Raw genomic sequence first — 14,324 nt, 5'->3', positions numbered from 1 at the left:
GTGTTTCAAGAAAATATGAAAATTTTTATATAGCTTGATCGGCTAACATGCCTGCTGATTTATATAGCTTATTTAGGATAATTACATTTTGTTCTTGTTATTCTTCTGTTCCATAGATTATTCAGAATTTGCTATCTGGTGTCTGTTGGAACAAAATGTGGGGACACCCTCATTCAGCTAATAGAATGGGTCCTTTCCGGTAAGTATTTCAATATGAAAATGTATTTATTGATGATAGCAGTCCTACATTGACTGTGCAATAACATTTACAACAACTGGATAAAAGTGGGATGGGAAGGGTAGTTGATGTCTCTGAAGAAAAGAGATAAGTGAAGGGAAATTGATGGAACGTTATAGAGGAAGAAAGACCTAGCTGAAATGTTGAACAGGAACAATCTAAATGGCAACATGTTGCAGGTGGTCCTGCTTATGTACAGTAACAGGAAATTACTAGATTCTTTATGTGCATAGCTCCTTATGTGCTTGAAATAGCATTCTCTTCATGGGAGTAATAGAATCCAACAATTTAGAGAATTACATGTAATATTAAAAAAAATATGAAAAGTTACTTGTGACCTGGATACCAGAAGTGCTTAATGGCTGAAAGATTCAAAATGAAACATTCAATAGTTTAACATATTGTGTTATTTGGTTTGTCTAGTATGTGTGACTTTTGTTCTATGAATATATTCAGTATAATTACACAATGTGCAACTCAAATATGTGATGTCCATAATAAAAATGTAATACGAATGCTCTTAGAGAAATACAACAATGCTAGTGCAGTTTAAAAATTGTATTTAAAAATGTAAGTGAGAAATTTAGAATATTCTCTGCCATGCCATTAATGGTATTGCATATTATAGAGATATCTGAAATCTTTTCTGAATGTGCAAAAGAAGTGTTTGTCTAGTTGTAGGACGCTATGCATGGTCGAATAGTTTCATTTTTATATGATCAAAGAGCAATTAGTTTAACATAAATTTGAGGCTTCCTAATACTTTGTTGTGGCTTTCTGGTTTTTACCTTACACTATTATGGAATCTTATAACTCTTCTGAAAAGTTTAATAACAGCAATTACGGTATATTTATTGAGTTCACACATCATTCTCCGTACTGAAGGAGCGGGTCCAGCAGTCACATGGGGTTGCTCATGTCCAATCCGGTGGAACTGAGCCTAGTATTAAAAAAGCTTGCCGGATCCGCCCCTTCCCCAGAATTCGCTCAGTTCGCATATCCTGCGGTTGTATTGTGATAGCTCGTTCAACATTCTAACACCTTCCCTTCGATCTTTTTTCTTCAAAAGTAGTAAGATTTGTTTATCATTATTATTTACTTGCACTAATAGCGCCAGCCGTTTGCGGCTCGGCTTTTTTCCTTTGGAGAAGTTGCGGTTTCGTTTTCCCCCGGCGGTTTTGCCGGATACGATCCCCGCGGCCGCTTGTGGATTCTTCTAATCCTTTGGCCTGGAGGTCCTGGTGCAAGTATTAATCTATTCATTTATTGATTATTTATTGTATACAAAATATTTAAGGGCTTAAGAAATACCTCCTGCGGAGTGAGACGCCTTCTAGTCTCCTGGACTTAGTCGATCGCTTCCCCTTTAAGAAATATTACGGAGCGATTTTTTCGGCGCGAAGGCCTTCGCGCCATTTTTAAATCTAGGCCTCTCGTGTTGGCCTCCTGCCAGCCGCGTAGGCCTCAGTCCACCGCGTGGATCCCGGAGCGGGCCTTGGGGGTCCCAGGCTAAATTCTCCACCGGCTAAGCCTCCAACCAGAGTGCCTTGGTTTACTTAATTATAAAGTTTAGGGAGGCTGGCCCCGCTGGATTTGGGGGCACGAACTCTGGGTTTGCCCAGATTGTCCTCAAGTTTCAGCAGCTTCGAGGCCTCGAAGCAGGATCCATTCCTCTTGGGAAGTCCTTGAAATTCTTCTCCTTATTATTCAGTTATTGGCTCAGCCTTGTCTTCTGTTAATTGTCAGACTATGGCTACCTTTCCCAAGAGAGGCACAACTAAAGGTCCCAGAGAGGCCAGGCCTACAGGCGATGAGATTACTAGTATCCCCCAGGCCTCTTCCTCCTCTTCTCCAGGGGCCCGCCCCTCGACCAAGGTCACCAGGGCCGAGAAGAGAAGGGACCTAGCCCTACAAAAAATTCATGACAAATCAGCAAAACGTTTGAAAGTGCAGGCCCAAGTAATCAGTAGTCAAGACCCCCCAGAGGCTTCTAGTCTACCTCCTTCTGGGGTCCCTGTGTTATCTCTGGATGAGCCAAACCTAGACAGACCCCAACCTAACCTATGGGGCATAGGTCCAGAGGAACCAGATATTATTGAAGATTCCCCCCAGCCAGGATCCTCCCAGGCCTTTAGGGATTCTTCTGCCATTTCTGCTGATATTTCCAGTTTACCTCCTGAGTTCCAATCTATTTTTGCTGTGTTGTCCAAAGCCATTGATGCCAAACTCTCCACCATCAATGAGCTTCCCTTACCTCTTCCTCCTTCTCGTCCCTCCCGCCCCTTGGGTTCTTCCCCAGCGGTCAGAGCTCCTATTCAGGATGATTCAGATTCCTCCCAGGACGAATATGAGGATATGGAGGATGATGAGGATCCTTTTCAAGGTTTATCAGATGATGAGGAATCCCAAATAAAGGTTCCTTCTCCAATTACTATTTTTCCTTCTCAATTATTCAAATCTCTCCTCCTCAAAGCTAGAATTTCTACGGGATTAGCGGCCCAGGAGAAACAAGCCTCCACTTCCACTGATCCCCCGGAGGAAAATTTACCCTACTTCACAGAGGAACAGGAGGATAACGAGGTAATTCCTATGCCTAAATTGTTTAAAGATGCTTTACTCAAACAGTGGGAATTTCCAGCTTCTGGCCTTAATCCCTCCACCAAGGACAGAAAGTTGTACAAACTTTCCTCTTCCTATGAAGAGCTTCTATCCTTTCCCAAACCGGATGAACCTGTCAAGATCCTTCACTCGGCAGCGGCTGTGCCAGGCGAGGCGGAGGAAGTCCTCCGCCCAGAGGACAAGCGCATTGAGCAAATGCTCAAAAGAGGATTCACCGCTGATTCCTGGGCCATTAAAAGTTCTGCAGCGGCTTCCTTTTTCTCCAGAGCCATGCTGCTGTGGCTTCGCCAACTCCAACAGCATATTCCTCCCGATGACTTGAGAGGTCAACAAGACTTCAACAAGGTCTTTGCAGCTGCCCAGTACGTGGCTGATGCCACCTTGCAATCTACTAGATTTTCTGCTAAGTCTATTGCAGCTTCTACAACGGCAAGAAGACTCCTATGGATTCGCCCTTGGCAAGCGGGAGTTCGCCAGAAGTGGCAGTTATCCCAGGGTCCCTTAAAGCGCGACCTTCTCTTCGGTGATCTTCTGGATCCACTCCTCACGGAAACCACGGATAAGAAGAAAGTTTTGGGTCCAACCACAAAAAAGGCTACCAAAACGCAGTCCTTTCGTCGCCCAGGGCGCCAGCAAGATCAAGCGGCTTCCTATCAGAGATCTCCAGGTCAGTATTCCCCCCGCTTTCGTTCCCAAGGTAGGAACTCCAGGGGTAGAGGGTTTCGCTTCCAAAGGGGAGCTTCCTCTAACAGGGCTTCAAAAAAACCTAGATGGTAATCTTCCCTCTATTCCCATAGGGGGTCGTCTAGCTCATTTCGCCTCTAATTGGCGTCTCACCTCCAAGGACCCCTGGGTCATTGACACTGTTCAAACAGGCCTTCTTTTAGAATTTATTTCTCCTCCCCCTAAACGTTTTATTTCCTGACCTTCTCCCAGGTCCTCCTCAGATTGTAACCGTATGGAGGAGGCCATTTCTCATCTATTGTCCATCAGAGCCATTCAACCGGTCCCTTCCGGTCAGAAGGGCCTAGGTTTTTACTCCATCCTATTTATGGTTCCAAAGTCCTCCGGAGGTTGGAGAGCTATTTTGGATTTAAAGAAACTAAACCTATTCATCAAATATAGGAAGTTTAAGATGCACTCCTTATCTTCTATTTTGGCCGCCATTCACACGGGAGATTTCATGGTCTCCTTAGACCTCACTGAGGCCTACCTTCACATTCCTATAGCCAAATGCCACAGAAAATTTTTACGTTTTTCCTTTCAAGGCAGGCATTTCCAGTATAGGGCGATGCCATTTGGCCTTTCCTCGGCCCCTCGGGTCTTTACAAAGCTCTTGGGGTCCCTGGCGGCCTATATCCGGGCGTTTCCCATCCACATTTTATGTTATCTTGATGATATTTTGGTTCATGGGAACTCCCTAGAGAAAGTGAAAACTGACCTTTCTGTCACCATGTCAGTCCTTCAGGACCATGGTTTTTCCATCAACTTTGATAAAAGCCACCTCCAACCTTCCACATCCATTTCTCACCTGGGATCCATTATTGATTCAGAATCCTCCCAGGTTTTTCTCTCTCCCGAGAGAAAACTCAGTATAGTGGAGTTAATTTCTAACATTTTATCTAATTCTTCAGTATCCATAGTAACTCTCTCTTCCCTTTTGGGGAAGATGGTGTCATGCATAGGCATCATTCCCTGGGCTCGCCTTCATGCTAGGGAACTCCAGTGGCTCCTGTTACCTTTTCAGAGATCGGGGCACAGCAACTCAAATCGGCGCATTGGCATCCCACTAAGTGTTCGCAGATCCTTCAAGTGGTGGAAGTCTCCGGCCATGGACAGAGGATCCCCGTTCAGGTGCCCGGATCAATTTGTCATCACCACAGATGCCAGTCTATCGGGATGGGGCGCCCACGCCCAGGGGATGATAGCCCAGGGCACGTGGTCCCCAGAGGAAGTTTCCAGGCCAATCAATTGGCTAGAGTTAAGAGCCGTTTCCCTGGCTCTGAAGCATTTCTCTCCTCGCATTCCCAACCGGCACGTTCTCATTCTCACAGACAACATTGCCACAAAACGCCACATCTGCAGACAGGGGGGCACGAGATCCAAGGCTCTCATGAGGGAGGCCCTCAAGTTGGGCCTCTGGGCGGAAAAACATCTCCAGTCGCTCCTAGCCGATCACATCTCGGGGAGCCTCAACGTCCAGGCGGATTGGCTATCCCGAGCAACGATAGACCCAGGAGAGTGGAACCTCCACCAAGACCTGTTCCATCAAATCAGCCTCAGATTCGGCCTACCAATCCTGGATCTCTTCGCGACCAATGCGAACGCCCAACTCCCTCGCTTCTTTTCCAGATTTCCATCCCCGGGAGCGGAAGCAATCAATGCCCTCCGGAGTCCATGGCCTCCAGGCCTACTCTACGCATTTCCTCCAATTCCAATCCTCCCGGACGTGATTCACAAGGTCCTCACCGAGAGGGCCCGAGTAATCTTAATCGCCCCTCATTGGCCCCGCCGGCCCTGGTTCGCGGATCTCCAACAGCTGTCCGTCCAGGACCCTTGGCGACTCCCCGTTTCGGGGGATATGCTGCGGCAGGGGGCCTCTTTCCATCCAGACCCGGAGTGGTTCCACCTCACCGCCTGGCTGTTATCAGGAGAGACTTAGAACTGCGTGGTCATGACCCCGACTCAGTGGAGGTCATTTTAAAGGCCAGAAGGGGTTCGACCAATCGAATATACGACCACACGTGGTCCAAGTTTCACCAGTGGTGTCTACAGGAAGGTCTTTCCCCTCTGTGCATCCCCATACACAGAATTATTTCCTTCCTTATGCAAGGCTTCCATAAAGGACTTTCCACCAGTACCCTCCGGCGTCATCTGGCTGCCATTTCATCTGTCCTAGGGGGCCCCCACAGACAGCCTCTCCGAGCCTTCCCTGAAGTTCAGGAATTCCTCAAGGGCATAGCCAACCTCAGACCTTCCAAGGTCCACAGGTATCCATCCTGGGATTTGCCACGGGTTCTCCATTCCCTCACGCAGGCACCATACGAACCCCTAAAATCGGCGTCCCTCAGGTACTTATCCTTTAAGGTAGCATTCCTGGTGGCTATTACCTCTGCCCGACGCATTTCGGAGCTGGCTGCCCTCTCAATCAGACAGGACCTTTGTCAATTCCATCAGGACAAGGTAGTCTTGCGACTGGACCCCACCTTCTTACCCAAGGTTAGTTCCATGTTCCACAGATCTCAGGATATTGTCCTACCTTCCTTCTGCCTCCAACGAGACCATCCCTTGGCGATTAGATGGCACACCCTAGATCTCACCAGAGCGCTGAGAATCTATGTCCAACGCACAGGACCCTTTCGGAGGTCAGAAGCACTTTTTATAGCCTATCATCCCAGAGTCATGGGGGCCAAAGTGTCTTCAACAGTAATAGGCCGTTGGATCAGAGGGACTATATCTAAGGCCTATGAGTCGGCCTCCCTCTCAGTTCCAAGGAACATCACAGCGCATTCCACCAGGAGCGCAGCCACCTCGGCCGCTTGGGCGACTCAAGCCCCGTTGGAGGAGGTCTGCAAAGCAGCCACTTGGGCCTCGCCAAATTCCTTCATCAGGCACTACAAGATTGATTCTTACGCTTCAGCGGACGCTGCCTTCGGCAGAAGGGTACTCCAATCCGTTATCTCACACGATAGCAATCTAATCCCACCCTAGGGACCATCTATTGGGTATGTCCCATGTGACTGCTGGACCCGCTCCTTCAGTACGGAGAATAGGCGTTGATTGCTTACCTGAACGCCTCTTCTCGTACGGTGAGCGGGTACAGCAGTCACTTCCCGCCCTTGTATGTGTTTTCTTTACCTTTCTATATCCTTCTTCCTCTAACAATGAGAGTTGAACACTGCAGAGCTTCACAACTGAGCCTAGTCTATGGATTCGCGAATTCTGGGGAAGGGGCGGATCCGGCAAGCTTTTTTAATACTAGGCTCAGTTCCACCGGATTGGACATGAGCAACCCCATGTGACTGCTGTACCCGCTCACCGTACGAGAAGAGGCGTTCAGGTAAGCAATCAACGCCTATTCTATGCCAGTGATTGCGAACCTTTTTGAGACCGAGTGCCCAAACCACAATGAAACACCCACATATTTATCTCCGAGTGCCAATAGGGCAAATTACCGTATTTTTCAGACTATAAGAGACACCAAGATTGTGAAAGAGGTAAGTAAGAAAAAAACTTTTGTCTCTCCCCCCCCTCCCCCCGGAGCACTTTGTAGGCCTCTCAAACCCTCTGCACACCCTGCTTTTTGCAAAAACGGATAAAAAAAGCCCCGTTATTGCAAAAAATTGGGGCACACAGAGAGTTTGGGAGATCTCAGAGTGCTTCTGAGGCACAAACACTCCCATTTTTGTGAAAACTGGGTGTCGTAGGTTTACCATCACGGGACTGGAGGATGAGCTTAACATCTTCATTGTCCACGTGGCTTAAAGGTAGCCTTGGCTTCTGCTTAGGAAACGCACAACTAGCAGCAGCTGTAGCACTCCACCAGTAGTAAGAGCTGGAAGGGAAGCTGGAAGGGACCTTGGAGGTCTCTGCAACCTTAAAACACTCCAAGAGCCCTTTGGACCTATCCTTTTCCACAGTAAAGAAAACACTGGGAGCCTAGAACCTGGATGGACATCTCTTCCACCCAGTCACATGAACCTCTCCAACCACAAGTGGGTGAATTTTGTGACTCCCGGTATTTTCTGTGGGAAATATCTTCCTTCTTTTTCTGCCGTGAGACTTCTATGTTTCTATGTTTCTTTCCTTCCTTCCTTTCCTCCCTCCTTCCTCTTCACTTCTTTCTTTCCCTCCCTCTCTCTTTCTCTTTTCTTTCTTTCTCTCCACTTCTCTCTCTCTTTTCCCTCTCTCTCATTCTCTCCCTCCAGGTCTCTCATTTCTGTGTATCTCTCCCTCTCTCTCCCCCTTCTCTCTCTCACTTGTTTCTCTCCCTCCCCCTTTTTGCTCTTATTTCTCTCACTTTCATTTCTGTTTTTCTCTCTCTTTCCTCTCTCTCCCTTTTTCTTTCTCTCCCCTTCTCTCTTCCATTTGCTTCCCTTTTCTCCCTCTCACATTCTCTCTCTCTCTCTCTCAATCTTTCTCTCATCTCTCATTTGACTCTATTTCCTGTGCCTCATTCTTTCCCTCCATTTTCTCATTTATCTCCCTTTCTCTCTCTCATTCCTTTCCCTTCTCACTTCCCCTCTTTTTTCCATCCCTGTCTCCTCCCCCCTCTTTCTGTGTGTGCGCGTGTGCATCTGTATATATTTTTGTCTCTGTGCGTTCACTCTTGAATTTCCAAAAAAAGGTGAGGGCTGGTTTTTCTCTCTCTTCTTTGGATGCTTTTTACCATATGATTTAAATCAAGAGTCACTTCTCTCACTCTTTTGTTTCTCTCTCTTTCTTCTCATTCTCTGCCTCCATCATTTTCTCATTTCTCTCCTTTTCTCCCCTTTCTGCTCTCATCTCTCTCTCATTCTTTCCCTTTCATTTCTGTTTTTTTTCTTTCCTCCCCCTCTCTTTTTCCTTCTCCCATTCTCTCCCTCATTTGTTTCTTTTTCCTCTCCCTCATTCTTTCCCTCCATAATTTTCTCATTTTTCGCTTTTTCCTTTTCTCTCTCTCATTCCCTCCCCTTCTCACTTCAACCCCACTCTTTACCTCTTGTTTCTGTGCCTTCGTCTCTGTCTCTCTCTTTGCCTCTTTTTTTCTCTGTCTCGGCTTCCTTCCTCACTCCCGGGCTACTTTGGGGCTACGGCTCCAGAGGCTGCGGTGCCCCTGCTAAGAAAAGAAAGTGACTGGAGGACTGGCAGGGATGGGCCCCAGAGCTAAGAACGGGAGAAGCCCAACGAAAGCTGAAGCTGCAGCTGCAGCAGTGGCTATCTTGGCTATGTTCCCGGATCGGGAGCAGCGGCTGAAACTTCTGTGCCCTGCCAATCCTGGTGGAAACGATTGCAGCCCCAAGCAAGCTGCTGCCTGCCTGGTTTGCGCCCCCTGCCCCCCGCTGACTCACAGCCACAGTGCATCTGCCACGGGCAAGTTGGGGATGGGGGATGCAAGCTGGGCGGGTGGCCGATTCCACCAGGATTGCCAGCATGTGGGGTGCAGAGGTTTTGGACACTGCTCCCAATCTGCCTTTGCATGCCAAGATAGCCGCTGCTGCAGCTTCAGCTGCTGCACAGAGTGGCTGCCAGGCAGAAGGGGCGCAGGAGCAAGGCCCTCCTGCGCTGCGAACAGGGCTGAAGCTGCAGCAGTGGCTATCTTGAGCTCAGAGACCGGGTCGGAAGCGGTGGCTGAAAGCTCTGTGCCCTGTGCCCTGCCAATCCCAATGGAATCTGTCACCTTGCCAAGCAAGCTGCCGCCCGCCCAGCTTGTGGCCCCCCCCCCCACCGCTGACTAACAGCCATAGTACGGCTGCTGAGGGTGATTGGCAGCATGTGGGGCATAGAGGTTTTGGCCGCCACTTCTGACCCGGCTCTCTGTGCTCAAGATAATGTTTAAGGGAACAGAAAAACAAATGGAAAATAGAGAAAACCATTTACGTACCTACCTTTCTATCTACCCGTTAGGCTTATATATGATAGGTCTGCACGTTCATGTGTATATACCTACTATCTACCCATCTTACTTACCATACCTATCTTATTTTCTTGAATAAAATACATTGTACATAGATATGTAAATAAGAAATATAATGAAATGAGCTATGATCTGTAAAAGACTATTGTGATGTATTCTATTTTAGATTTACTTTAGCCAATCTGAAATAATTTAATAAGTTATTTACTGCACTGATTTATAGTGTACTCTCAATTCATATTCAAAGTGATGTAATGATATTTCAGACACAAATTGTTTAGAACCCAAGGATTTAAAGATGTGATTTAACCAAGCTTGTATGTTTTATTTATTTATTGAATTTTTATTGTATAGCCACTAATTTTATACACAATGATCTTACTGGTTTATGACAGCCAATAAAAAGACAAAAATAAAACAGCACTTCCACACTACAAAGAAAACATCACAATCTTAACAGTTGTAAGCTAATGTATATAATGTATATATAATAGTATATAATTATTGGATAAGAGTTAATAGTGTATATAATGAATAGGTTAAGACAAAAAATGTTTATGTATAAAGCAATATCCATAACTATGGAAATGTAGAATTGGAAAGGAGAATTCTGATGATGTAAAGCTGCATTAGTGGAACTGTATTTTATGTACGTGTGATTTATATGTTTGTCTTGTATGTTGTTGAAAATTGCAATAAAATTATTTTTAAAAAAAAGATATTTCAGATCCAAATTGTTTAGGACCCTCAAGGATTTAAGGACGTGATTTAGGCAGGCTTGTATGTTTTATATATTTATTGAACTTTTACTGTATAGGCACCAATTTTATACACAATGATCTTAGTGACTCACAACAACAGCCAGTAAAAACACAAAAATAAAACAGCACTTCTATGCTACAAAGAAAACATCACCTCCCTCCATAACACCAAAACATTCTATGAGGTGTAAATTTGGGAAATGGCCCTATTAACCTATAGCATCTTTTTTATGGAATGCTGTTCCATGAGGTTTTTTTTACACCAGCTTAAAATTTGACTATTTTTCAAGATGATTTTTCTCATCTTGTAAAATATTATTTGCATGAGACTTTTGAGGGGGATTTGTACATGGTTTGAGATCTGTATAACAAGAAATCTGTAATCTTTTGCTTAGGGAAGATTAATCAAACCACAAATCTTACTATCAACAATATGAGATACATGAGGCAATAAGAACACATGCATGCGTTCGATTTTGGACTAATATGATAAAAACATATTAAAGTGTTTACATCTTATAGGATTTTTGAGAATAGCATATTGCTGAAAGGCGTATGATAAAGTTTATCATAGGTTCATCATACAATACAGCATTGCAAAGTATGCTTCTGTTGAATGTTATATCTTGACATTTTTGGAGGCACTTTTATAAGTGTCTCCATCAGATAAATTGGACAAATGGAGAAGTTTTCTTAATTGTGACTTATTAATGAAACAATTTGTTTACAAAGATCAGACTTGAATTGGTACCATGCTTTTTCCAATATCTGAAACATTCCTCTTCTACACTTTTTAGTATTATAGTTAGTGCTTTAGTACAACTTGATTAAGGACATGCAAATTGATTTCTAAATCAGCTGAGTTGGGACAATTGTGTCTTAACTCATCCTGACACTGATTTAGAATTCTCCATATAGCTCTACATATGTAGTATAGGGGTTTGGTTTACTGGAAAGAACAGAAAGACATATTACATCTAAAAATGGGGATTGTTAAAACAGTACCTTTAATGTGGAAAGGGAATTGACCAGTCAGTCCTCAAATTTGAGTGACCTTTGATGGGTGAAAACAAAGATTGAATTATTGACTATCATTGTAATCACACTTTTGTATGTTTGTATGTGTTCCATAACTTTCTATGATTATTAGAATTAGTTTTTAATCATCTGTATTCTCATTCTTTCTTGAACCTCCATTGTTAACTGAATTTTCCATTGCATTCCTTTTCTTACCATACCAACATTTCAGTCTTTAACTCTGTTTACGTATTTTAAAATTTTAGTCATTTTTGTTACTGGGTTTCCATCCTGCTTCATTTACCTATAAGTAAGATCATGTAAACAGTTATAAACATTTGTATTTTTTTCTCCTTGTGAACCATATCACTTTTCCCCTTTTCCCATTTCCTGTTCCTATTCTGGTCTATTAATTGTTGTGTATGTTCAACAGTGTCAGAGAGATTAAAAGTGGGCAACTTGGTGGTGTGATCAAATTGCAATGCGAAGGATTATTCTATCAATGTATAGAGCAGCCTACCTTGGAATCATGATTAGTCAATGAATACAGGAATCAAAACTCGTAACATAAAACAATGAAGAATAATAATATGATTCAGTAATAACACAACAACACTCAAGAACAATCAACAAAAGCATTGAACTACAGTTACAATCACAACAATGGACTCACCCAATCTGTAGCCTCATGCCTGGGAGAACATCCAGGTCTTCAATGATTTATAAAATACAAACAGGGTCAGAGCCAAACAAATATTGTTATTGTGAACCAATAACCAGCAGAAAAAGCTCACTTCCAAGACTGCCAGATAGGCTCTGTTTAATAAATGACATCCAGAGCATGCCCCAACCTGCCAAATTAGTGGGTTAAGCAAAAACAAGTAGAGAAGGAAATAACCTTTACCCTACAAGGGAGCAACCTAGAGGTCGACTTCTGACTCCCCCACTAACACCGACTGCGACCAACCAGAGAGGTAGGAAGAGAACCACTGCAGAACAGTGCCTCCCACTCCCAACCCCTCCAGCCGGCGCATAAGGATACCATGGTCAATGGTATCGAAAGCCGCTGAGAGGTCAAGAAGCACCAGGACAGAAGATAAACCCCTGTCCAGGGCCCGCCAGAGATCATCCATCAGCGCGACGAAAGCAGTTTCCATGCTGTAGCCGGGCCTGAATCCCAACTGTTGAGGGCCTAGATAATCGGCTTCCTCCAAGGACAGCTGGAGTTGGAGCGCCACCACCTTCTCAACAACCTTCCCCATAAAGGGAAGGTTGGAGACTGGACGATAGTTATGAAGTATGGCTGGGAAGGCTTCTTGAGGAGGGGGCGCACGAGTGCCTCCTTGTAAGGAGCCGGAAAGAACCCCCCCTCAAGGAAGCGTTGACAATCTCCTGGACCCAGCTCTGTGTCACCTCTCTGCTGGCCAAATCCAGCCAAGAGGGACAAGGATCCAGCAAACAGGTGGCAGAACTCACAGCTCCAATGGCCTTGTCTACTTCATCAGGTTTCACTAGGTCAAACTCCACCCAGACAGATGGACAAGGATGGGCCCCAGTCACCTCAACTGACTCGTTATCAGTCGACACTGCTATGCAGTCGGAATCAAGGTCTGTCCGGATCTCAGTGACTTTATCAGCGAAAAACGAGTTAAAGTCCTCGGCACTACTCTGTAAGAGTTCCCCAGCCCCCCCCCCCCGATTAAGAAGGGAGCGGGTCACCCTAAATAGACCGGGCAGGCGGGATTCTGCTGATGCGATCAAGGCGGCATAGTACGCACATCTTGCTGCCTTGAGTGCCACTTTGTAAGTCTTAATACGAGCTCTTACAAGTATTCGGTCAGATTTGGATTTACTCTTCCTCCATCGCTTCTCCAGATGTCTCTTCTGGCATTTTAACACTCGGAGCTCCTCAGTGAACCATGGAGCTCTACGGGGTCTAATGCCACAGAGAGGTCACAACGGCGCAATTCGGTCAAGAGCCTCCGTCGCAGCCCTGTTCAGGGCCACAGCAAGAAACTCTGCCGAGTTGTGTATGAGTGAATCTGGTAAAACCCCAAGCGCCCTCTGAAAACCTTCTGGATCCATCAGGCATCTGGGGCGGAACCACCTAGTGGGTTCCGCCTCCCTGCGGGGAAGGATTGGAGCCATGAAGTCAAGCCGTAGCAGAAAATGGTCTGACCATGACAAAGACAACACTTCTAAGCCCCTTAGTCTCAGACCATTACTCAACTGCTCTGAGAGAAATATCATGTTGGGTGTGTGCCCCCCCTCGTGAGTTGGGCCCTGAACTACTTGGGTAAGGTCCATGGCTGTCATGGTGGCCATGAACACCTGCGCTAGCCCAGAGGATTCGCCAAGCAATGGCAGATTCAAGTCCCCCAGGACAATAAGTCCGGGGAACTCCACCGCCAGCCCGGCTATCTCCTCAAGCAGCACAGAAAGGGCTGTTGATATGCAGCTAGGAGGAAAGGTACGTGAGCAACAAGCCCATCTGAACTCCTAGGTCCAACTTCACAAGGAGGCACTCACAACCCGCAATCTCAGGAGTAGAGAGTCTGCGCAGGCTAATGGACTCCTTGGCTATAATAACTACTCCTCTCCCCCTTCCCTGGAGTCGTGGCTGATGCTGTACCTGAAACCCGGCTGGGCATATTTCAGAGAGAGGAACTCCCCCCTCTGGGCCCAGCCACGTCCACTCAGCTGGACTTCAACCAACTTGGCTGCCAGATCACCTCAATTCCCACGATCCCAATACTTTAATCAGCTGTGTGGCAACCGAGGCTCTGGCAACCGAGTGCGGACGTCGGCCACCTGTCCTGCTCCCCCGGGTTCGCGTCCCGGTTTTGTCTTGGCCGAAGGCGGTCAGCCCGCACGACTTCCCCAACAAAGGAGAAACTTCTGCAAATCGTGCGCCGGTAGTGAAGCAGCTGGCATGGGGTCGGCCGAGCAGGCTCGTGGGCGCCCAATGGGAAAGTTGAGTTCGTGCAGGAAACGCAGCTGCTGCCGGTGCTGCCGCCGATCCGGCCTGGTTGGGGAGGAAGCTGCTCCGACCAACCAATCACCGGCAGCAGCA

General features: G+C 46.1%; 1 protein-coding gene across 8 annotated transcripts in view; it reads left to right on the top strand.

The window, feature by feature from the left end:
* RBM6 (RNA binding motif protein 6) overlaps positions 1–14,324 on the top strand; it is a 109,531-nt gene that overhangs the window by 8,427 nt on the left and 86,780 nt on the right. For all 8 annotated transcript variants that reach the window (XM_070738850.1, XM_070738854.1, XM_070738855.1 and 5 more), the window contains one exon: positions 117–199. In XM_070738850.1, coding sequence (XP_070594951.1) covers positions 156–199 — 44 coding nt within the window. In that variant the 5' untranslated portion in view covers positions 117–155. The remainder of the gene's footprint in view (positions 1–116; positions 200–14,324) is intronic.

This window comes from Erythrolamprus reginae, chromosome 2 (assembly GCF_031021105.1).
Source record: "Erythrolamprus reginae isolate rEryReg1 chromosome 2, rEryReg1.hap1, whole genome shotgun sequence".
Taxonomy (NCBI): Eukaryota; Metazoa; Chordata; class Lepidosauria; order Squamata; family Dipsadidae; genus Erythrolamprus; species Erythrolamprus reginae.
This window is presented reverse-complemented; position numbering and strand designations above follow the sequence as displayed.